This window comes from Salvelinus sp. IW2-2015, linkage group LG2 (assembly GCF_002910315.2).
Source record: "Salvelinus sp. IW2-2015 linkage group LG2, ASM291031v2, whole genome shotgun sequence".
Classification (NCBI taxonomy): domain Eukaryota; kingdom Metazoa; phylum Chordata; class Actinopteri; order Salmoniformes; family Salmonidae; genus Salvelinus; species Salvelinus sp. IW2-2015.
Genome location: NC_036839.1, coordinates 27,502,036 through 27,526,448, shown reverse-complemented (window position 1 = coordinate 27,526,448; position 24,413 = coordinate 27,502,036). Strand labels below are relative to the sequence as shown.

General features: G+C 42.5%; 1 protein-coding gene across 6 annotated transcripts in view; it reads left to right on the top strand.

Annotated features, from left to right (window-relative positions):
* Positions 1–24,413, top strand: part of LOC111977568 (leishmanolysin-like (metallopeptidase M8 family)) — a 41,851-nt gene that overhangs the window by 12,048 nt on the left and 5,390 nt on the right. For 3 of the 6 annotated variants that reach the window (XM_024007069.2, XM_024007062.2, XM_024007051.2), the window contains exons 7-17: positions 10,895–11,000; positions 11,147–11,241; positions 11,390–11,507; positions 11,726–11,833; positions 12,167–12,243; positions 12,470–12,580; positions 12,856–12,988; positions 13,311–13,470; positions 13,809–13,939; positions 14,241–14,451; positions 14,573–21,995. In XM_024007069.2, the coding sequence (XP_023862837.1) occupies positions 10,895–11,000; positions 11,147–11,241; positions 11,390–11,507; positions 11,726–11,833; positions 12,167–12,243; positions 12,470–12,580; positions 12,856–12,988; positions 13,311–13,470; positions 13,809–13,939; positions 14,241–14,451; positions 14,573–14,673 (1,351 nt within the window). In that variant the 3' untranslated portion in view covers positions 14,674–21,995. Of the gene's footprint in view, positions 1–10,894; positions 11,001–11,146; positions 11,242–11,389; positions 11,508–11,725; positions 11,834–12,166; positions 12,244–12,469; positions 12,581–12,855; positions 12,989–13,310; positions 13,471–13,808; positions 13,940–14,240; positions 14,452–14,572; positions 21,996–24,413 lie in introns of those variants that run through there. The other 3 variants (XM_070448212.1, XM_024147623.2, XR_011481360.1) reach the window with 2 other exon arrangements.

Genomic DNA, 24,413 nt, shown 5'->3' with positions numbered 1-24,413 from the left:
TGATATCTCTCACATATACAGTGCCTTCGGAAAGTATTCAGACCCCTTGACTTTTTCCACGTTCTGTTACTTTACAGGCTTATTCTAAAATGTATTAAATATTCACAATATGCAATAATGACAAAGCAAAAACAGGTCTGGAGGTCCTCTGTGGAGATGGGAGAACCTTCCAGAAGGACAACTATCTCTGCATCACTCCACCAATCAGGCCTTTGTGGTAGAGTGGCCAGACGGAAGCCACTCCTCAGTAAAAAGCATGACAGACAGCCCGCTTGGAGTTTACCTAAAGGACTCTGACCATGAGCAACAAGATTCTCTGGTCTGATGAAACCAAGATTGAACTCTGGCCTGAATGCCAAGCGTCACGTCTGGAGGAAACCTGGCACCATCCCTACGGTGAAGCATGGTGGTGGCAGCATCATGCTGTAGAGATGTTTTTCAGGAGCAGGGACTGGGAGACTAGTCAGGATCGAGGGAAAGATGAACCAAGCAAAGTACAGAGATCCTTGATGAAAATCGTCTCCAGATATTTTCTTTTGATACTTCAATTTTTTTTCTTTTCTTATACCCCCCTTTCCTTGACATAGGCAGGGCTTAGACTGTTTACTGGCAAAAATAAGCAGTTCAATTCATGTAAAAAATATATTAACTCAGCAAAAAAACAAGTGTCCCTTTTTCAGGACCCTGTCTTTCAAAGATAATTCGGAATAATCCAAATAACTTCACAGATCTTCATTTTTAAAGGGTTTAAACACTATTTCCCATGCTTGTTCAATGAAGATGCTAAACTACAGGACTGTTTTGCTATCACAGACTGGAACATGTTCCGGGATTCTTCCGATGACATTGAGGAATACACCACATCAGTCACTGGCTTTATGAATAAGTTCATCGAGGACGACGTCCCCACAGTGACTGTACGTACATACCCCAACCAGAAGCTATGGATTACAGGCAACATTCGCACTAAACTAAAGTGTAGCGCTGCCGCTTTTAAGGTGCGGGACTCTAACCCGGACGCTTACAAGAAATCCCGCTATGCCCTGCGACGAACCATCAAACAGGCAAAGCGTCAATACAGGGCTAAGATTGAATCATACTACACCGGCTCCGACGCTCGTCGGATGTGACAGGGCTTGCAAACTATTACAGACTACAAAGGGAAGCACAGCCGCGAGCTGCCCAGTGACACGAGCCTACCAGACGAGCTAAATCACTTCTATGCTCGCTTCGAGGCAAGCAACACTGAGGCTCTCCGTAGCCGACGTGAGTAAGACCTTTAAACAGGTCAACATACACAAGGCTGCGGGGCCAGACGGATTACCAGGACGTGTGCTCCGGGCATGTGCTGACCAACTGGCAGGTGTCTTCACTGACATTTTCAACATGTCCCTGATTGAGTCTGTAATACCAACATGTTTCAAGCAGACCACCATAGTCCCTGTGCCCAAGAACACAAAGGCAACCTGCCTAAATGACTACAGACCCGTAGCACTCACGTCCGTAGCCATGAAGTGCTTTGAAAGGCTGGTAATGGCTCACATCAACACCATTATCCCAGAAACCCTAGACTCACTCCAATTTGCATACCGCCCAAACAGATCCACAGATGATGCAATCTCTATTGCACTCCATACTGCCCTTTCCCACCTGGACAAAAGGAACACCTATGTGAGAATGCTATTCATTGACTACAGCTCAGCGTTCAACACCATAGTACCCTCAAAGCTCATCACTAAGCTAAGGATCCTGGGACTAGCCCCTCCCTCTGCAACTGGTTCCTGGACTTCCTGACGAGCCGTCAGGTGGTAAGGATAGGAAGCAACACATCTGCCATGCTGATCCTCAACACTGGAGCTTCCCAGGGGTGCGTGCTCAGTCCCCTCCTGTACTCCCTGTTCACCCACAACTGCGTGGCCAGGCACGACTCCAACACCATCATTAAGTTTGCAGACGACACAACAGTGGTAGGCCTGATCACCGACAACGACGAGACAGCCTATAGGGAGGAGTTCAGAGACCTGGCCGGGTGGTGCCAGCATAACAACCTATCCCTCAACGTAATCAAGACTAAGGAGATGATTGTGGACTACAGGAAAAGGAGGACCGAGCACGCCCCCATTCTAATCGACAGGGCTGTAGTGGAGCAGGTTGAGAGCTTCAAGTTCCTTGGTATCTACATCAACAACAAACTAGAATGGTCCAAACACATCAAGACAGTCGTGAAGAGGGCACGACAAAGCCTATTACTCCGCAGGAAACTAAAAAGATTTGGCATGGGTCCTCAGATCCTCAAAAGGTTCTACAGCTGCAACATCGAGAGCATCCTGACTGCCTGGTACGGCAATTGCTCGGCCTCCGACCGCAAGGCACTTCAGAGGGTAGTGCGTACGGCCCTGTACATCACTGGTGCAAAGCTGCCTGCCATCCAGGACCTCTACACCAGGCGGTGTCAGAGGAAGGCCCTAAAAGTTGTCGAAGACCCCAGCCACCACAGTCATAGACTGTTCTCTCTACTACCGCATGGCAAGCGGTACTGGAGTGCCAAGTCTAGGACAAAAAGGCTTCTCAACAGTTTTTACCCCCAAGCCATAAGACTCCTGAACAGGTAATCAAATGGCTACCCGGACTATTTGCATTGTGTACCCCCCCCCCCCCCCAACCCTCTTTTTACACTGCTGCTACTCTGTTTATCATATATGCGTAGTCACTTTAACTATACATTCATGTACTTACTACCTCAATTGGGCCGACCAACCAGTGCTCCCGCACATTGGCTAACTGGGCTATCTGCATTGTGTCCCGCCAACCCCTCTTTTTACGCTCCTGCTACTCTCTGTTCATCATATATGCATAGTCACTTTAACCATACCTACATGTACATACTACCTCAATAAGCCTGACTAACCAGTGTCTGTATATAGCCTTGCTGCTGTTATTTTCATGTCTTTTTATTGTTGTTTTATTTCTTTACTTACACACACACATACCTTTTTTTCGCACTATTGGTTAGAGCCTGTAAGTAAGCATTTCACTGTAAGGTCTACACCTGTTGTATTCGGCGCACGTGACAAATAAATACATTTGATTTGAATTACTGAACATGCATCTGTGGAACGGTCGTTAAGACACTAACAGCTTACAGACGGTAGGCATTTAAGGTCACAGTTATGAAAACTTAGGACACTAAAGAGGCCTTTCTACTGACTCTGGAAAAACACCAAAAGAAAGATGCCCAGGGTCCCTGCTCATCTGCGTGAACATGCTGCAAGGAGGCATGAGGACTGCAGATGTGGCCAGGGCAATAACTGGCAATGTCCGTACTGTGAGACACCTAAGACAGCGCTGCAGGGAGACAGGATGGACAGCTGTTTGTCCTCGCAGTAGCAGACCACGTGTAACAACACATGCACAGGATCGGTACATCTGAACATCACACCTGCGGGACAGGTACAGGATGGCAACAACTGCCAGCGTTACACCAGGAACACACAATCCCTCCATCAGTGCACAGACTGTCTGCAATAGGCTGAGAGAGGCTGTACTGAGGGCTTGTAGGCCTGTTGTAAGGCAGGTCCTCACCAGACATCACCGGCAACAACAACTATGGGCACAAACCCACCATCTCTGGACAAGACAGGACTGGCAAAAAGTGCTCTTCACTGACGAGTCGCGGTTTTGTCTCAGCAGGGGTGGTGGTCGGATTCGCATTTATCGTTGAAGGAATGAGAATTACACCAAGGCCTGTACTCCGGAGCGGGATCGATTTGGAGGTCTGGGGTGGTGTGTCACAGCATCATCGGACTGAGCTTGTGGTCATTGCAGGCAATGTCAACTCTGTGCGTTACAGGGAAGACATCCTCCTGCCTCATGTGGTACCCTTCCAGCAGGCTCATCCTGACATGGCCCTCCAGCATGACAATGCCACCAGCCATACTGCTCGTTCCTTGCAAGACAGGAATGTTAGTGTTCTGTCATGGCTAGCGAAGACCCCAGATCTCAATCCCATTGAGCACGTCTGGGACCTGTTGGATCGGAGGGTGAGGGCTAGGGCCATTCCCCCCCAGAAATGTCCGGGAACTTGCAGGTGCCTTGGTGGAAGAGTGGGGTAACATCTCAAAGCAAGAACTGGCAAATCTGGTGCAGTCCATGAGCAGATGCACTGCAGTACTTAATGCAGCTGGTGGCCACACCAGCTACTGTTACTTTTGATTTTGACACCCCCCCCCCCTTTTTTTTCAGGGACACATTATTCAATTTCTGTTAGTCACATGTCTGTGGAACTTGTTCATGTCTGTTGTTGAATCTTGTTATGTTCATACAAATATTTACACATGTTAAGTTTGCTGAAAATAAATGCAGTTGACAGTGAGAGGACGTTTCTTTTTTTACTGAGTTTAAATGCAGTACCAGTCAAAAGTTTGTATACACCTACTCATTCGAGAGTTTTTATTTTTACAATTGTATACATTGTAGAATAACAGTGAAGACATCAGAACTACACTGCTCAAAAAAATAAAGGGAACACTAAAATAACACATCCTAGATCTGAATGAATGAAATATTCTTATTAAATACTTTTTTCTTTACATAGTTGAATGTCTGACAACAAAATCACACAAAAATGATCAATGTAAATCAAATTTATCAACCCATGGAGGTCTGGATTTGGAGTCACACTCAAAATTAAAGTGGAAAACCACACTACACGTGCCTGTATGACCTCCCTACAACCCCTGGGCATGCTCCTGATGAGGTGGCGGATGGTCTCCTGAGGATCTCCTCCCAGACCTGGACTAAAGCATCCGCCAACTCCTGGACAGTCTGTGGTGCAACGTGGCATTGGTGGATGGAGCGAGACATGATGTCCCAGATGTGCTCAATTGGATTCAGGTCTTGGAACGGGCGGGCGCAGTCCATAGCATCAATGCCTTCCTCTTGCAGGAACTGCTGACACACTCCAGCCACATGAGGTCTAGCATTGTCTTGCATTAGGAGGAACCCAGGGCAACCGCACCAGCATATGTCTCACAAGGGGTCTGAGATCTCATCTCCGTACCTAATGGCAGTCAGGCTACCTCTGGCAAGCACATGGAGGCTGTGCGGCCCCCAAGAAATGCCACCCCACACCATGACTGACCCACCGCCAAACCGGTCATGCTGGAGATGTTGCAGGCAGCAGAACGTTCTCCACGGCGTCTCCAGACTCTGTCACGTCTGTCACATGTGCTCAGTGTGAACCTGCTTTCATCTGTGAAGAGTACAGGGCGCCAGTAGCGATTTTGCCAATCTGGTGTTCTCTGGCAAATGCCAAATGTCCTGCACGGTGTTCGGCTGTAAGCACAAACCCCACCTGTGGATGTCGGGCCCTCATACCACCCTCGTGGAGTCTGTTTCTGACCGTTTGAGCAGAAACATGCACATTTGTGGCCTGCTGGAGGTAATTTTGCAGGGCTCTGGCAGTGCTCCACCTGCTCCTCCTTGCACAAAGGCGGAGGTAGCGGTCCTGCTGCTGGGTTGTTGCCCTCCTACGGCCTCCTCCACGTCTCCTGATGTACTGGCCTGTCTCCTGGTAGCGCCTCCATGCTCTGGACACTATGCTGACAGACACAGCAAACCTTCTTGCCACAGCTCGCATTGATGTGCCATCCTGGATGAGCTGCACTATCTGAGCCACTTGTGTGGTTGTAGGCTCCGTCTCATGCTACCACTAGAGTGAAAGCACCGCCAGCATTCAAAAGTGACCAAAACATCAGCCAGGAAGCATAGGAACTGAGAAGTGGTCTGTGGTCACCACCTGCAGAACCACTCCTTTATTGGGGGTGTCTTGCTAATGCCATAATTCCACCTTTTGTCTATTCCATTTGCACAACAGCATGTGAAATTTATTGTCAATCAGTGTTGCTTCCTAAGTGGACAGTTTGATTTCACAGAAGTGTGATTGACTTGGAGTTACATTGTGTTTAAGTGTTCCCTTTATTTTTTTGATCAGTGTATAAAATAACACATATGGAAATACAGTTGAAGTCGGAAGTTTACATACACCTCAGCCAAATGCATTTAAACTCAGTTTTTCACAATTGCTGTTATTTAATCCTACTTAAAATGCCCTGTCTTAGGTCAGTTAGGATCACCACTTTATTTTAAGACTGTGAAATGTCAGAATAATAGTAGAGAATGATTTATTTCAGCTTTTATTTCTTTCATCACATTCCCAGTGGGTCAGAGGATTACATACACTCAATTAGTATTTGGTAGCATTGCCTTTAAATTGTTTAACTTGGGTCAAATGTTTCAGGTAGCCTTCCACAAGCTTCCCACAATAAGTTGGGTGAATTCTGGCCCATTCCTCCTGACAGAGCTGCTGTAACTGAGTCAGGTTTCTAGGCCTCCTTGCTTGCACACGCTTTTTCAGTTCTGCCCACAAATTTTCTATAGGCTTGAGGTCAGGGCTTTGTGATGGCCACTCCAATACCTTGACTTTGTTGTCCTTAAGCCATTTTGCCACAACTTTGGAAGTATGCTTGGGGTCATTGTCCATTTGGAAGAGCCATTTGCGACCAAGCTTTAACTTCCTGACTGATGTCTTGAGATGTTGCTTCAATATAACCACATCATTTTCCTCCCTCATGCTGCAAAGCACCCCCACAACATGATGATACCCCCCTGCTTCACAGTTGGGATGGTGTTCTTCGGCTTGCAAGCGTCCCCCTTTTTCCTCCAAACATAACAATGGTCATTATGGCCATACAGTTCTATTTTTGTTTCATCAGACCAGAGGACATTTCTCCAAAAAGTACGATCTTTGTTCCCATGTGCAGTTGCAAACCGTAGTCTGGCTTTTTTATGGCGGTTTTGGAGCAGTGACATCTTCCTTGCTGAGCGGCCCTTCAGGTTATGTCGATATAGGACTCATTTTACTGTGGATCGAGATACTTTTGTAACCGTTTCCTCCAGCATCTTCACAAGGTCCTTTGCTGTTGTTCTGGGATTGATTTGCACTTTTCGCACCAAATTACGTTAATCTATAGGAGACAGAATGCGTCTCCTTCCTGAGTGGTATGACGGCTGCGTGGTCATATGGTGTTTATACTTGCGTACTATTGTTTGTACAGATGAACGTGGTACCTTCAGGTGTTTGGAAATTGCTTCCAAGGATGAACCAGACTTGTGGAGGTCTACCATTTTTTTTCTGAGGTCTTGTCTGAATTCTTTTGATTTTCCATAATGTCAAGCAAAGAGGCATTGAGTTTGAAGGTAGGCCTTGAAATACATCCACAGGTACACCTCCAATTGACTCAAATGATGTCAATTAGCATATGAAGCTTCTAAAGCCATAACATAATTTTCTGGAATGTTCCAAGCTGTTTAAAGGCACAGTCAACTTAGTGTATGTAAACTTCTGACCCACTGGAATTGTGATAGACTGAATTATAAGTGAAATAATCTGTCTGTAAACAATTGTTGGAAAAATGACTTGTGTCATGCACAAAGTAGATGTCCTAACCGACTTGCCAAAACTATAATTCTCTGCAGAGGTAACGCTGGGTCTTCCTTTCCTGAGGCGGTCCTCATGAGAGCTAGATTCATCATAGCGCTTGATGGTTTTTGCGACTGCACTTGAAGAATTTAGATTTTCTGGATTGACTGGCCTTCATGTTTAAAGTAATGATGGACTGTTATTTCTCTTTGCTTATTTGAGCTGTTCTTGACATAATATTGACTTGGTCTTTTACGAAATAGGGCTATCTTATGTGTACGACCCCTTCCTTGTCACATCAATGTCATGACTCTCTCCTTGGTGAGGAGAGATCAGCTTGGCATAGGGCTGACAGCTTGGCACAGGGCTGACAGATTGCCAGACCCCCTCCCCCCGCTTCTCCCACTAGAGAGGAAGGGGGGAGTTGGGATGGTTTTATGACTTAACGCCGGTCGTAAAGTTTCTCTCTCTTGCCCTGCAGTATTGAACAAAGGAATGTGCTGTGTGTAGAGACTCTTGCCAAAACTTCACCATTAACAAACGGACACTGGGACAATATGTTTCAACATTCAAACGTTGGGGATGATGAGGGATGGAATATAGAAAATGTATGTCTATTTTGTGATGTTATTAAAATTAACTGTGACTCTGAAAGTGGACACATGCTATTTATCAGGTTTACATCTAAATGTTGTATAAGATAAATGATTAAGAATACTTTTGAAAAGATAGAAATGTGATTTTAGCCTTCTAAATGAGATGGCTTTTCATATAAACCTGGGCTCAGTTAATAACCACGCCCACGTGAACACAGACATTGTGTCAACAGGACGGAACGCCGTCCAAGGCCAGAGTGCTTAAAAGGACTTTAAATACAGACCAGAGAATGTGAGGACATGGTCCACACGTTGAAATGGTTAAATCACCAAGACTAGAAAATGGTAAGAACCTCTGAAACTCTCGACGAGTGAAAAAGATGAAGACTAGACCAAAACATGCACCGTCTGCAGCTCTGCATGTAAAGTAGTCTAGGACAATTGACCAAAGACGGGAGAGAAGAATAGATCCCCCATCACCACCGGGTGGTACACCTCTGATGTATCTATTCTAACGAACACTCCAAGACAAAGTTGCATACAACTAAGGACATTGTGACTTCTGGTGGACATCCAGAAACTTACATCGAACTACTCGCCATAGACTGATTGAGTGGTTTCAAAAGAGAGACATCTACGCGTAAATATATGTTGCATTTCTAATCTGAATGAGCGGTTGTTATGGGGCTAAATATTCTGACTACGGTGAGCGTAGTTTCCAAACCGTGTGTGTGTTTTTATGTATTTCTGTGTGATTTAGTTAGTTAGCAAATAAATAATTAAGTGTATCGCTGATTCATCACTTAAATTAGGGTTAGTGTAGATTTACATGGTCAACGACGTTCAGAATGAGACTGATATGAGGAAATAATAATTGACTTATTGATGTAAGAGCTATTTTGATAATCTTTATAGTTTAAGTTGGGAGGATAGTAACTCGGTAAACAACTTTTCCCGTGTTGCCCCAAATTCCTAATGAGTTAATTGAGGATCATTAATGTGATTACTGCTGTTTATCGAATAATTACCTACGACGTTTAATTAGTCACATCACGTCATCACAATTGATTGGCTCAAACGCATTAAGAAGGAAAAAAAATCCACAAATTAACAGGGCACACCTGTTACTTGAAATGCATTACAGGTGACTTCCTCATGAAGCTGGTAATGAGAATGCTAGGTGTGCGAAGCTGTCAAGGCAAAGGGTGGCTAGGTTGAAGAATATAAAATATATTTGGATTTTGTTAACTTTTTTTGGTTACTACATGATTCCATATGTGTTATTTCATTGTTTTGATGTCTTCACTATTATTCTACAATGTAGCAAACAGTAAAAATAAAGAGAACCCTTGAATGAGTAGGTGTGTCCAAACTTTTGACTGGTACTGTATATGTTTTTGATACGTCAAGGGGTCTTAAAATTCCAAATCAAATAGCTAAATTATCCTTGGTATGATCTTATTAAAGCAATTCCATGTAGTTTAGTAGTCCTCCATTTAAATCTCCAGTTTGGGAACATTTTTGCTTCCAAGTAGATTACAACGGCGATGGACAGAGAGTTGTGGATAAAAAGTTAACAGTATGTCCCAACTCTAAACGACAACAGCATATGCAGCTGCCAACACCTCTGATATGTTGACACATTTTTGCCGACATCACCACAGTATACCGGCGCAAGATGGAAACGCAAAGAAACAACACGTCTTCTCACCTCTGCATTCAAGCTGCCCTTGGCAGCTGATTTGACCAGGCCAAAGAAATTACAAGAGCGGTAGGTAGGTTATTTTAATATTTTTGTTTAAAGTCGCGGATCTGCGCCCATTCTCGGGAATAGGGGGTTTCTTTCAGCACCTCGTGAAAGTGCTCGAGCCACATTACGATCTTCCTTGCACCCATTTTAAAAAACGGGTAGTAACCGCTTTATGTAAGCCAACCAAAGCTGAAGTTTTCAATTAATTGTCCAATCGCATTACCCCGGAGTGGAAGCCGTACCACGCTACAGACACGCCCCCTTTTATGAGTGAGCATCTGGCACTGAAAGAGACAGTGTCATGGTGCGTTCGTAACCAAGTGGGAAGTGGGAATTTACCACATACAACTGTGGAAAATCCACTTGATCGGATCTCAAACTGGTAAGTACTAGTGGAAACTCGTCTATCACCCTGAGCACCCACTTCTCCCACATGGTAACCTCTGACGTCACCTACTAAGGAAATGGCCTCTAACAGCATTTTCAACTATTACTGTAAATGCAACAAGAAAACATTATTTAAAAGAAACAATCTATTAATGTCGTTTTTCAACTCTATATTTAGTTTTATAAGTATGATAGCTGTACTTTTAGTTTTTGGTTGCCACAGCTTGTTGGCCATTAGCCAATCAGCGTTTCTAAACGAGTTCAAATCACGCAAATGAATCCAAGTAGTATTTACGAATTCATAACTGGTCAATTCCCACCTTCCACATGGTTACAAACGCAGCATCAGAGTCAATTTGAGAGGCGCAACATAACAATTTGGCCACAACAGACAATGCATGGAACATTGTGAATGCTGAACATTGTAAATAGCATTTAATATTCCTGCTGTACAGAAACTGAACAGTGGGTTTGGGGAACCATTGCACCCCTATTCTTTATACACACCTGGTTATATACACCCTTAGAATATATTTTAGAATGGCAGCATTTTAGGATATTTCAGATTGCCTAGGTAGTGATTGGGTCTGGTAGGTGACATGGTAGTTATTGGCCCCTGAATAGGTATTTTAACCCAATGATATCAGAATAATGTCAGTTTCACTCTCTTTACCTTTTCAGGCCCATTGCTGGATATGCCAACCTGTGCCCCAATATGATATCCACCCAACCTCAGGAGTTTGAGAGCATGCTGTCAACCGTCAAACACGAAGTCATACATGCCTTGGTGGGTGCATTGGAATCTACTTTATATTCCTATTGGGGCAAAGCTAGTCATGAATTACTTAAATAAATACGATAATCAATCAAACCTGTCCAACACAGATTTCATTATTGATTGAGTAATGCAATCTTTACGTATCTGTCCAAAAGGGTTTTTCAGCAGGGCTGTTTGCATTTTATCATGATTATAATGGCAAGCCATTGACACCTCGGTTTGCAAGTGGACTACCAGCATTCAACGAGAGGTATGTATACTTCAAACTTTGTTTTTATAATCATGCTGTTTGTAATAACCAGTAGGCTTAGATGATATTGTAATTGTTTTTCTGTTGTGAATTGTATTTTCTCATTCATTTTGTTAACATTTAAGACTATTTTTGCTTTCTATTATAGTTTAGGTCTGTATCAATGGAGTGATGCAGTGATTCGTAGAGTGAATCGATTATGGGACATCCGTGGTGGAGTGATGGTCCGTCATGAAGTGCATCTTCTAGTGACGCCTCGTGTTGTGGTAAGAATCCTCTTTTTAACCTCCTCACCATTGAATTATGTATTTACATGCATTTGTCATGGGTAGATACAGCATGTCCCCTTTGTAGAGGCTATGCTGGGCTGTTCTGTGTGGTGTTATGCTATTTTGTTCTGTTGTGCTGCGCTGCGCTGCCCTGTAGTGTCCTGTCCTGTAATGTGGTTAATGTTTATGTCCTGTATCCCTGCATGTGTTGGCAGGAGGAAGCGAGGAGACACTTTGGCTGTCCCATTCTGGAGGGTATGGAGCTGGAGAACCAGGGAGGGATGGGTACTGAGCTGAACCACTGGGAGAAGAGGCTACTAGAGGTAAAAGGAGGGCTGAAAATTGATGGCATTGTACTGTGCTTAGTTTTTACTGTTCTCTGAAATGATTCCTTTCTGTACAATATGTGTAGCCTACGTTTGTGGTGTATCTTTACTCAGCCTAGTAGAACTGATGTCTGTAATGGAATTCCTGATATAGACCTAACCACACCATACCCTTTTACTCAGTTTCATAGTCTGTATAACTATTGTGAATTCTGTATTTCTTATTTAGCTATAGTTCACTACTCATCGTCAGCATTTATATGCTCATATAGGTTCATTATTAATCTATATATGATACTTGGATGATTCTCCTGTTTGTATTGATAACAGAACGAAGCAATGACTGGATCGCACACACAAAACAGAGTGTTTTCTAGGATCACCTTGGCCATCATGGAAGACACAGGGTAAGGTTGCTGACTGTTTCCAGAAAATATATGGAATATAAGAAAATAATGACTTTTACATTTTATGTAATTTCAAGAGCTTTGACTATTAAACAACTTGGCTCTTTTTTCTTGAGCATTGGCATGATTGAAAGTTTAAGACTTTGACATATGATTTGTATTGAAGTTCAAGAGTTTACCTGACTTGATGTACAATGTGTTCGGGTAATCTTTGTCTCCTATGTAGTTGGTACAGAGCCAACTACAGCATGGCAGAGAGGCTGGACTGGGGCAAGGGCCTGGGCTGTGACTTTGTGATGAAAAGCTGTAAGTTCTGGATTGAAAGGCAACGTCAGAGGTAAGGAGGTATCTAATCAGAGTTAAGGTTTCTTATTGTACACAACAGGCTGAAACATCTAAACGTCTAGTCACATGGCATGCCTCTAAACAAATTTAAAGTAGCACCAGACAACGCACCCTGTCTCATATGTCAACATTTCTGTCAACACAAACATCAAGCCTTAGAAACTCTATTAGAAATTGTAACAAACTGTAAAAAAACACAATAAAAACATTTAAATGACAAACTGTAGCTCTACCTGATCCAACCCTCGGTGTGTTATTGTTTTTCAGTCGTAAAGTGGTGACCCCTTACTGTGACACGGTGCGGGCCACACCCCTCCAGCTAACCTGCAGGCAGGACCAGCTGGCTGTGGCTGTCTGCAACCTGCAGAAGTACCCTCAGGACCTACCCCTGGACTACCAGGTAAAATACTAGTCTCACAATGCCATCCTTCAAAGTCACGAAGTCTAGAAATCGAGGCTATGACAATACACCCAGTGATAACCACATGATGCTAGCAAGAGTCTGTGTCAGAAACCTATTGGACCACTACAGAGGATTAGAAGACAAACATAAATATTGCAAGTGTATGACACTCAACGATTTACTAAACACTTGCAAACAAAAAAAGGCAACAAAAACGAACAAAACACACATTTAAAATGGTCTTTATTTAAAGATGTTGTTGACTACTTGTGACCTGCATAGTCCATACAGTAAATCTTGTCCACTTCCCCTCCTGCAGTACTTTGACCATATCCCTGATGTCTCTGTGAGGGACATTGCCTCCTACGGTGGAGCTGTGGAGATCGCTGACTACTGTCCCTTCAGCCAGGAGTTCAGCTGGCACCTGAGTGGAGAGTACCAACGCAACTCCTACTGCAGGGTCCAGGAGAACCAACCCGGTAATATCCATTTCCTTCTTGCATTGTTCTTGCCTCTTGGTGCCTCAGACCCCGCTGGGCCTTGGATAATGTACTCTGAGACTGTTCACTTACTAGAAGGTCTGCAAAATTCCGGAAACATTCACAACATTCCCAGGTTTTCCAGAAACCCCAGCTGGAGGATTCCCAGTTGGATGATTCCCTGTTGGAGTGTTCCATGTTCCCTCTCTGCTTATACCCTCCCAATTCTGGGAATCTTCCAACTGGGATTTATGGAAAACCTAAAAATTGTGTTTCTGGGAAATGTTCCGTCATTTTGCAACCCTACTTACGAGTAGGCTATCTGACACTGCTTCCAGATTGGTGGAGGAACTATGGAGCTGAGCAGTATGGTCCAGACTCTGTGTGTTTGTACCAGAAGACAGCCTTCATCATGGAGCAGTGTACCAGGCGCATGACCTACCCTGACTGGGGAAGTGGCTGTTATAAGGTAATGCAGAATATGTAAATAATAAAATAGATATCTCCATTTCAGCATCTCTGCAATCTATGTTTTGTCACTTTTCCATATTTTGCAAGCTATGTACTGTGGGAGTCTTCTTAATAATGTTTACCACCTTTAAGTCTCATCCTTTTATCATATGATCTTACAGAATCACAAATTCTCAGTCTAATTTATGTGTTTTGGGTTAACAAATATGTAACCCTGTTATAGATGTGTGACAGGCAGATATTTAAAGTAACCCATACAAAAAACAAATACTTAAATGTTATATTGTGGTTGTTTCCAGATGTCTTGCTCTACCCAGGGTCTGACAGTATGGGTGCAGGATACTGAGTTTCAGTGTGTGTATACCGGTCAGCTGCTGAGAGTTAGTGTGCGTGTTAATGACTGGGTCTACAACGGGGTTCTCGTCTGTCCTGCCTGCTCAGACTTCTGTAGCGCCTGCCCTCCACCACAACAGCTGCCTCCCCTCAATAGTACCAGGAGAGTTCCTATTGGTGAGTTCCCATGCCTGTCTTTCCTACCTTCCATATTCATGCACACACATATATACTTTATATAACTAGATACATTATATAGACCTTTTGGTATTAAGGAAGTGTTTTGCCTCTCTTCCAGACCCATGCTCCAGTTCCTCCAGCTTAGTGGTAACTCTGTGGCTTCTATTGTTAAACCTCATCCCTCTGCTAGCTGGATTTATCCTGTGTGTGCGGAACTGACTGACTGACTGACTGTGTGGCTGACTGACTGACTGGTTGGGTGACTGACTTACTGACTGCAAGGTCCTCTGCCTGGGGCTGTGTACCAGATGACACCCTATTCCCTACATAGTGCACTACTTTTGATGGGCTGACTGGGTGGGTGGGTGGCTGGCTGGGTGGGTGGCTGACTGACTGACTGAAAGGTTATCTGCCTGGGGCTGTGTCTATCAGCCCAGGTCAAAAGTAGTGCTCTATAAAGGGAATAGGATTTGATCCTTGGAAAATCATCAAGGAAAAGTCAGGAAAGTTGTTTAGGAAACAATCACATTAACCACATCAAAGTCAGGGAAATGTGTGATACTTTTGAACAAATGTTATGTTGATTCTTAAAACAAAATGCAGTGAAAAATGTCTATGTATTATAAATGCCTGAAAGAAGGATTTGAACCACAATACCTTATCTGTCTAGTTTAAACACATTTCTACAACCTAGAATTTATTTTAATGTTAGTTTTGGAACAGACAAGACAGTGGCCCATTGTCAATGACTGTTCATGAAATTGCTAGATATAATCAATGAAAACAATACTAACCTTCGTCCTTTGAAAGTCTGAGGATAGGAAAGGCATTGAAATTACATTTGGAAAGTCTTAATGTTCTCTATACGTTCTTTCTCTCCTCTCTCTGAACAGTCTTCAATCCCAGTCATGGCACGGTTTGTGTCACATTAAGACAGTCCCAAATGGCATCCTATTTAAAGGTAATAGGATGCCAATAGTGCAATATAAAGGGAATAGGGTGCCAATAGTGCACTATAAAGGGAATAGGGTGCCAATAGTGCACTATAAAGGGAATAGGGTGCCATTTGGGATGCACACAGGGAGAACTCCAGAGTTTAGGTTCTCGATGTCCTCCTGACACACCACTTTGCCCTTTAGTACTCCAGACAGTACCATCAGAATACTGGAAAGGTGTGTGCCAAGTAAGGCTACTATCAGAAAAGGGGAAAAATAAGCCATTGATTGCACTTTTCTTTATCGAATTAATGAAGGAGATGCCAGTAAGCTGTAAGCAAAATCAGAAGAAGCCATACCTCAAGAGTAGCTAGCTGATCACGGTGAGGTGCCAGTGCTTCTTTATGAATTACCACCTATTCTAAAATGAATACTTTATTCCCCTCACCGGGATTGTAAAATGAGGATGTTCAGTTTCCTAGTGTTGTCGTGCAAGGTTTGCAACATTCTCAGACCTTACAGTATATGAATCACCTACATTTTCATCAAACCCTTTTTCAGTTAACATTTTTATGACATGTCCAATGATTCAACACTACTCAATGTAACAATGCAGTATTTCAATTCATTTTTTACAGCAGATTGTTGTTAACGTGTAGTTCTTTCCTGGTGAAAGCTCCATATCTAGTAAACTGGGATTTTTTACTTTAATTTTATTTAAATAGGCAAGTCAGTTAAGAACAAATTCTTATTTATAATGGCGGCCTACCAAAAGGCAAAAGGCCTTCTGCGGGGATGGGGGCTGGGATTAAAAAAATAAAAATAAATATAGGACAAAACACACATCACGACAAGAGAGACAACACAACACTACATAAAGAGAGACCTTAGACAACAACATAGCATGGTAGCGACACATGATCACAACATGGTAGCAGCACAAAACATGGTACAAACATTACTGGGCACAGACAACAGCACAAAGGGCAAGAACGTAGAGACCACAATACATCACGCAAAGCAGCCACAACTGTCAGTAAGAGTGTCCATGATTTGAGTTTTTAAATTAAGAGATTGAGATAAAGCTGTCCAGTTTGAGTGTTTGTTGCAGCTCGTTCCAGTCGATAGCTGTAGCGAACTGAAAAGACGAGCGACCCAGGGATGTGTGTGCTTTTGGGACCTTTAACAGAGTGTGACTGGCAGAACGGGTGTTGCATGTGGAGGATGAGGGCTGCAGTAGAGATCTCAGATAGGGGGAGTGAGGCCTAAGAGGGTTTTATAAATAAGCATCAACCAGTGGGTCTTGCGATGGGTATACAGAGATGACCAGTTTACAGAGGAGTATAGAGTGCAGTGATGTGTCCTATAAGGAGCATTGGTGGCAAATCTGATGGCCGAATGGTAAACAACATCTAGCCACTCGAGAGCACCCTCAACTGCCGATCTATAAATTATGTCTCTGTAATCTAGCATGGGTAGGATGGTCATCTGAATCAGGGTTAGTTTGGCAGCTGGGGTGAAAGAGGAGAGGAAACCAAGTCTAGATTTAACTTTAGCCTGCAGCTTTGATATGTGCTGAGAGAAGGATCATGTACTGTCTAGCCATACTTCCAAGTACTTGTATGAGGTGACTACCTCAAGCTTTAAACCCTCAGAGGTAGTAATCACACCTGTGGGGAGAGGGGCATTCTTCTTACCAAACCACATGACCTTTGTTTTGAAGGTGTTCGGAACAAGGTTAAGGGTAGAGAAAGCTTGTTGGACACTAAGAAAGCTTTGTTGTAGAGCATTTAACACAAAATCCGGGAAGGGGCCAGCTGAGTATATGGCTGTATCATCTGCATATAAATGGATGAGAGAGCTTCCTACTGCCTGAGCTATGTTGTTGATGTAAATTGAGAAGAGTGTGGGGCATAGGATTGAGCCTTGGACTACTCCCTTGGTGACAGGCAGTGGCTGAGACAGCAGATTTTCTGACTTTATACACCTCACTCTGAGGTAGTTAGCAAACCAGGCCAAAGACCCCTCAGAGACACCGATACGCCTTAGCCGGCCCACAAGAATGGAATGGTCTACCGTATCAAAAGCTTTGTCCAAGTCAATAAAAATAGCAGCACAACATTGCTTAGAGTCAAGCGCAATGGTGACATCATTGAAGACCTTTTAAGGGTGCAGTGACACATCAATAACCTGAGCGGAAACCAGATTGCATACATGAGAGAATACTATAGACATCAAGAAAGCCAGTCAGTTGATTATTGACACGTTTTTCCAACACTTTCGATAAACAAAGCAAAATAGAAATAGGCCTATATCAGCTTGATCTCCCCCTTTAAGTAAAGGATGAACCTTGGCTGCCTTCCAAGCAATGGGAACCTCCCCAGAAAGGAGAGAGAGGCTTGCCGATGATATGGGCAGAACCTTAAAGAAGAAAGGGTCTAAACCATCTGACCCAGATGTTTTTTGGGGGTCAAGTTTCAGGAGCTCCTTTAGCACCTCGGACTCAGTGACTGCCTGCAGGGAGAAACTTTGTTGCGGGGCAGGGGAAAAAGAGGGAGAAGCATCAGGGATAGTCGCATTAGAAGGGATGGGAGATGAGGAAATGTTGGACGGGCAAGGAGGCATGGCTGAGTCTAATAGGAATCCTGACTTAATGAAGTGGTGATTAAAGAGCTCAGCCATGTGCTTCTTGTCAGTAACAACCACATCATCAACTTTAAGGGACATGGGCAGCTGTGAGGAGGAGGGTTTAGTCTCCAGGTCTTTAACCATTTTCCAGAACTTCTTGGAGTTTGACCCACAGAGAGAGAACTGCTCCTTGAAGTAACTAACTTTGGCCTTCCAGATAGCTTGAGTGCACTTATTTCTCATTTGCCTGAACGAGAGCCAGTCAGCCTGAGTATGTGTGTGCTGAGCCTTTCGCCAAATGCAATTCTTGAGGTGGAGTAACTCTGCAAGATCACGGTCGAACCAGGGGCTGAACCTGTTTTTAATTCTCATTTTCTTTATGGGGGTTTGTTTAACAATACCACTGAAAATATTTTAAAAGGTTGAAGCGTCTTCGACAGAGGGGATCAAGCTGATTCTATACCATTTTACAGAGGACAGTTCATGGAGGAATGCTTGCTCATTCAAGTTTTTTATCAAGCGACAGGACAGGTCGTTTCACTGAGCAGCCATTACGAACACAGGCTGTAAAACAGTGATCACTAAGGTCATTACAGAAAACACCAGACTGATACCTATCAGGATTATTTGTGAGGATAACATCAGGGTGCTCTAAAAGGTTTTGCCTCAGTTAGGCCTCGAAATATAATTTTGGGGGGGATATTAGATGTTGATGATTTTGTAGATGCGATGTGACTGAAATGAAGATGCCTCTAAGACTATTTCACAGTACAGTAAAGTGACAGGCAGTCTAGTAGTGACAATGCTTGATGTAGATTGTAGTTCAAACTTTTTTGATGATTTTCATAATTATGTATTTTAGTAAGGACTAATATATTATCTAAAAAAGAACATCTTACTGGTGATGGAGGGAACAAGATTGATTGTCTCAGTGAATATGAATATTTAAAGTAAAGATATGTTTTTGTTCAATTTATTATGACGTTTAATGCCTTTAAATCCCCTGTGACGAGCTAGAGATTATGTTGAATTCCCCTTGATCCCTACTGTAAATGTTGTGTCTGTCCATGTGGAAACAATAATTGTGAACAGCCATAATGTAGACCTGCTGAAGTGAATAGGGACTTCTCAGTTTCAGATACTCTCTTAGCTTCAAAGTTGGTCAGGGCATTATTCCATAGTAACTATAATGGAATAGATATAGTAATGCAATTATATAGTACTTACATGCCGTTATACAGTAGTACTTACAGCTGTATATTCAATTTAAAGTTAAAGGGATAACAAAAAAGTACTATATGATGGTGTTATACCTGTAGCGTTACACCTGGTGTAAGCCCACTGTAATGACTCGAGTGACTGTTATTTTTCACGTTTGTTTTGTCTTATTTCAGTTGATATGGTATACTATTACCATATTTTAATGTTCCTCTATTCCTTAAATGCACTGGACAATACAACATATCTTGATTAGTAAAGTGAAGTAACATCAGTTCATTTTGCTATTTAACTTGATTCTTGTAATTTTTATGGTGCAGGGTATGGCTTTTATAAATACAGCACAATTAGCAGCTTTCAATTGTCCCTCTTCTCTAAGCACTATACAGAATAATGACTAATTCATTTGAGCATATATTTGGTATGAAACAATTTGGCAATCTTACATTTTTGGTTTATTTTATGTGCCAGAGGCTGGATTTTTACATGCAGTGCATTGAAAATGGTATCAAAACAATCACAAGAGATTACAAGATGACAGGACAAAAAAATCCTTATTATGCCATGTCTATCATACGTGTAGTTTAACATAGCCTAAAATCAAAGCAACAAACAGTAATCAGTACAGTCTACACAGGAGTATGAACTAAATACCTTATTGCACTACAGTTAAAGAAGTGCCACTGACATGCTGTTTTATATTGTCTATGGTCCTATGTACACTGTAAAGCCCAATGTGCTGTCATTACTTCAATTTTTTTGAGGAAACCTCTTGCACTTAATATATCCAAGTACAGTTACTTAGTGATTTTGTAGTCATTACTCAAACACTGTGATCCTGTAGGGTGTCCAGACTTGAGTTGTATCAGCTTGAAAATGTTAAGTAACGCCCCGAAAAAAAACCTTGACTCCAATATTATTTTCCAGTGTTCCTTGCCTTTTCGAGTGAATTGTAGCGTTACCACCCATGACTAGATTTGTTAGTGACAGAGACATGGTTGTTGAATTCGTTCATTTTCAGTCCTGTGGCCTTCACCAAGTGAGTTAATAGGCGCATGTTATCATTATAATTAAACTCTATGACAATACATTACATATCTCATAAGGCCTTATTTTGAGGCCTAGCTTTACCCTAATGCAAGCGCCTGAAACTCATGGTTTAAAGGCCAAATCAATCCTGCAAGTAGGATTGCAAAATGACGGTAACTGTCCCAAAATTCGCCAAACCTCCTGGTTGAAGGATTTTCACGAGTCTTCCAACCGGGATTTTTGAAAAACTTTGGAAATTTACCAGAATTTTGCAACCCTACCTGCAAGTAACCTCATGCTGGCTTGCAAAGGTAATTCCTATTTTGATATCCAACAATTACATTATTCACCCATTCATAATGACTGTAAGGGTTAAGAACAGTGTTAGGAGACTACCTAAGCCATTTAAACTAGAACAACTATTTTAGTAATGGGTGCAATAAATCTAACTAAATGATTTGGATTAGTTTAGAAAAATGTGTTTATTTATCTTTGTGTAACAAAAGATTAATCAATCATTCAATGTACATGCAAAGACCGATATTAAAAACAATTCCAAAATACAACCTCCAGTTGAGCATGCTGGGGGGAAAAAGTTTTCTGTATGGTTGCAAACGGGGCCTACATCAATTATGGGAACATTTGTATTTTCTCATGATAAGGAACAAAAGTAATGTGTTGATGAGGTGGATTGAGAACACAAAATGGCTAAGAGTGGGGATGTTGGTCTATCTGTTAATTGAGATTACTAGAATGCTGCCTAAGGGGATAGTTTAATATTTCTTAGGGAAAAGACATTAGATTATTCAGTTTTTGTTGTTTATTCCCATGGAATTGTCTGCATTAGAATGTCTTGTTTGTTTTTGTTTTCTGTCCTTTCGTTTTTTGTTACATTTCAGAGCGAAGTGAAGGACGACAGTGCTTTTATTTATGATCATGTTTAGCCTTGTACGAGAATCAATTGTATAATATGTGTGTAGAAAATGTGTTGATTTTTCCCTAGCTGAAAAAAAGATGGTGTGTTTTACAGCTCACTTGGTGGCAGTTTTCTGATGGTCAGTGTGAGCGAATTTGAAAAAAATGACATTTATATGATATGTAATTTTTCTCAACATGAAGAAATGTATGTTTGTTTCAAAAAGTACAAAGAGGAAGAACATGCACATACCTGAAATCTTTGCTTAATTTACAGTGACCAAAGATATTTCTATCCAGAAATGTAAGGTTTTCTATTGTACATAAATTAAAAGATTGCAAAAAAATCCTGTTAACTTAACTCATCAAATATATTTTACGTTGTTTTTATTGCTGTAGTGTTTTATTTCTCACTAAAAGGGCTGCTTTGTCAATTGAATCAACAAAACTAAAACAATCAGAAGAAATGATGACTGAAACTTTTATGTATTCGTACATCTGTTCATGTCATTAGTTCTTGATACACCATATAACCAGCCTACTATTGCTGCTCTCTGGGGCCGGGATTCAATCTGATCACACTTTGTCAGCAATGCACCTTTTAAAGACAATGTTCCCAGGTTCGCATTCACGGTTAATGCTGCATATGTTGGCTCAATCGGCCTTTAAATGGCGCATAGCTGACAAAGCACAATCGGATTGAATTCTGGCCTTATACTGCGCACCGTGCTGAAATATTGTGACACGTGTACAATGTCAACCTCTTAAAATATGGGATCCGGAACAACAAACCAATAAAGCCGCTTGACAGTGGAATGTTTGTTCTTTTTCATGTGTGTTTTTATGACAGTTTAGTGGGTTTTTTTTAATCACAAATGGGAAGAAAATAAAAGATTGATACAAACTCTTTTATAAGACAAATAGGCAACATGTTAGATAGTGGAACCAGTTCACATTTGGTATTTATCTGTGGTCATTTATCAGAAGTCAAATAACATCTTCTGCATAGATCATTAATGTTAGACACATTAAGCCACATAGTTAAGTCCTTGTACTTACTCTGTGCATCCCCATACTTGACCATTCCCGAGGGAAGAGGGTTAACCTGGGTTGTGTTCATTAAGTCACACCGTAGCAAAACGTTTTTGAACAGAAAGCAAAAACAAGCCCTTCTTATTGGACAAGTCTAAGATAGTATTTCCACATTTCAATACATTTTCTTCCATTTTGTACCTATTGAACACGACCCAGCTCATGATTTGAAGAGGAAGTCCGTGTCATGCCTCACAATAAGAGAGAGCTGCTTTCCCAAACATTTGCTTCTCAGAGGAAAGTATTTTTATCTTAATGGCTTAATAGAATCTACACCTACTCCTGTTTATTGAGTCCGCATGGTTAGTGTGATGGAAGACTTTAATGTTACCTTTGAAGTAAGAGAGTCATTGAATGATTGAATTGGTGTAGATCTGAGAATCTCATACCAGGCTTTCTGGGACAGCAGTCCCTCTTACTGTGAGTTCAATGTTGTACATTAAGACAGGTCATGCCCTCCTTAATGGTCAGACATAGGATTGGACTAAATCAAATACACGTTTGTCTTAGTAAATGGATGAAGGCAGCAACTACTTCACATTAAAAAAAAACATTGACAATCAATGCAGTTGTATGCAATAGCTTTAAATTATATATATATATATATATATATATATATTATTAGTATCACTCTCAAAAAAATAAAGAAACACTTAAACAACACAATGTAACTCCAAGTCAATCACACTTCTGTGAAATCAAAAACTGTCCACTTAGGAAGCAACACTGATTGACAATAAATTTCACATGCTGTTGTGCAAATGGCATAGACAAAAGTGGAAATTATAGGACAATACAGACACCCCCAAAAAGGAGTGGTTCTGCAGGTGTGACCACAGACCACTTCTCAGTTCCTATGCTTCCTGGCTGATGTTTTGGTCACTTTTGAAGCTGGCGGGCTTTCACTCTAGTAGTAGCATGAGACGGAGTCTACAACCCACACAAGTGGCTCAGGTAGTGCAGTTCATCCAGGATGGCACATCAATGCAAAGCTGTGGCAAAAAGTTGCTTGTCTGTCAGCGTATGTCCAGGGCATGGAGGCCGCTACCAGGAGACAGGCACGACTACATCAGGAGACGTGGAGGAGGTAGGAGGCAACAACCCAGCAGCAGGACCCGCTACCTCGCCTTTGTGCAAGAGTGCACTGCCAGAGCCTCGCAAAAATGACTCCAGCAGGCCACAATGTGCATGTGTCAGCATATGGTCTCACAAGGGGTCTAGATGATCTCATCTCGGTACCTAATGGCAGTCAAGCTCCTCTGGCGAGCATGATGGACTGTGCGGCCCCACAAAGAAATGCCACCCACACCATGACTGACCCACGCCAAACCGGTCATGCTGGAGGATGTTGTCAGGCAGCAGAACGTTTCCACGGCGTCTCCAGACTCTGTCACGTCTGTCACATGTGCTCATGTGCTCAGTGTGAACCTGTAATCTGTGAGAGCACAGGGGCCCAGTGGCGAATTTGCCAATCTTTGTGTTCTCTGGCAAATGCCAAACGTCCTGCACGTGTTGGGCTGTAAGCACAAACCCACCTGTGGACGTCCGCCCTCATACCACCTCATGGAGTCTGTTTCTGACCATTTGAGCAGACACATGCACATTTGTGGCCGCTGGGAGGTCATTTTGCAGGGCTCTGGCAGTGCACCTCCTTGCACAAAGGCAGATGAGCGGTCCTGCTGCTGGTGTTGTTGCCTCCTACGGCCCCTCCACGTCTCCTGATGTACTGGCCTGTCTCTCGTGTAGCGCCTCCATGCTCTGGACACTACGCTGACAGACACAGCAAACCTGTTTTGCCACAGCTCGCATTGATGTGCCATCCTGGATGAACTGCACTACCTGAGCCACTTGTGTGGTTGTAGACTCCGTCTCATGCTACCACTAGAGTGAAAGCACCGCCAGCATTCAAAAGTGACCAAAACATCAGCCAGGAAGCATAGGAACTGAGAAGTCGTCTGTGGTCACACCTGCAGAACCATTCCTTTATTGGGTGTCTTGCTAATTGCCTATAATTCCACCTTTTGTCTATCCATTTGCACACAGCATGTGAAATTTATTGTCAATCAGTGTTGCTTCCGAAGTGGACAGTTTGATTTCACAGAAGTGTGATTGACTTGGAAGTTACTGTGTTGTTTAAGTGTT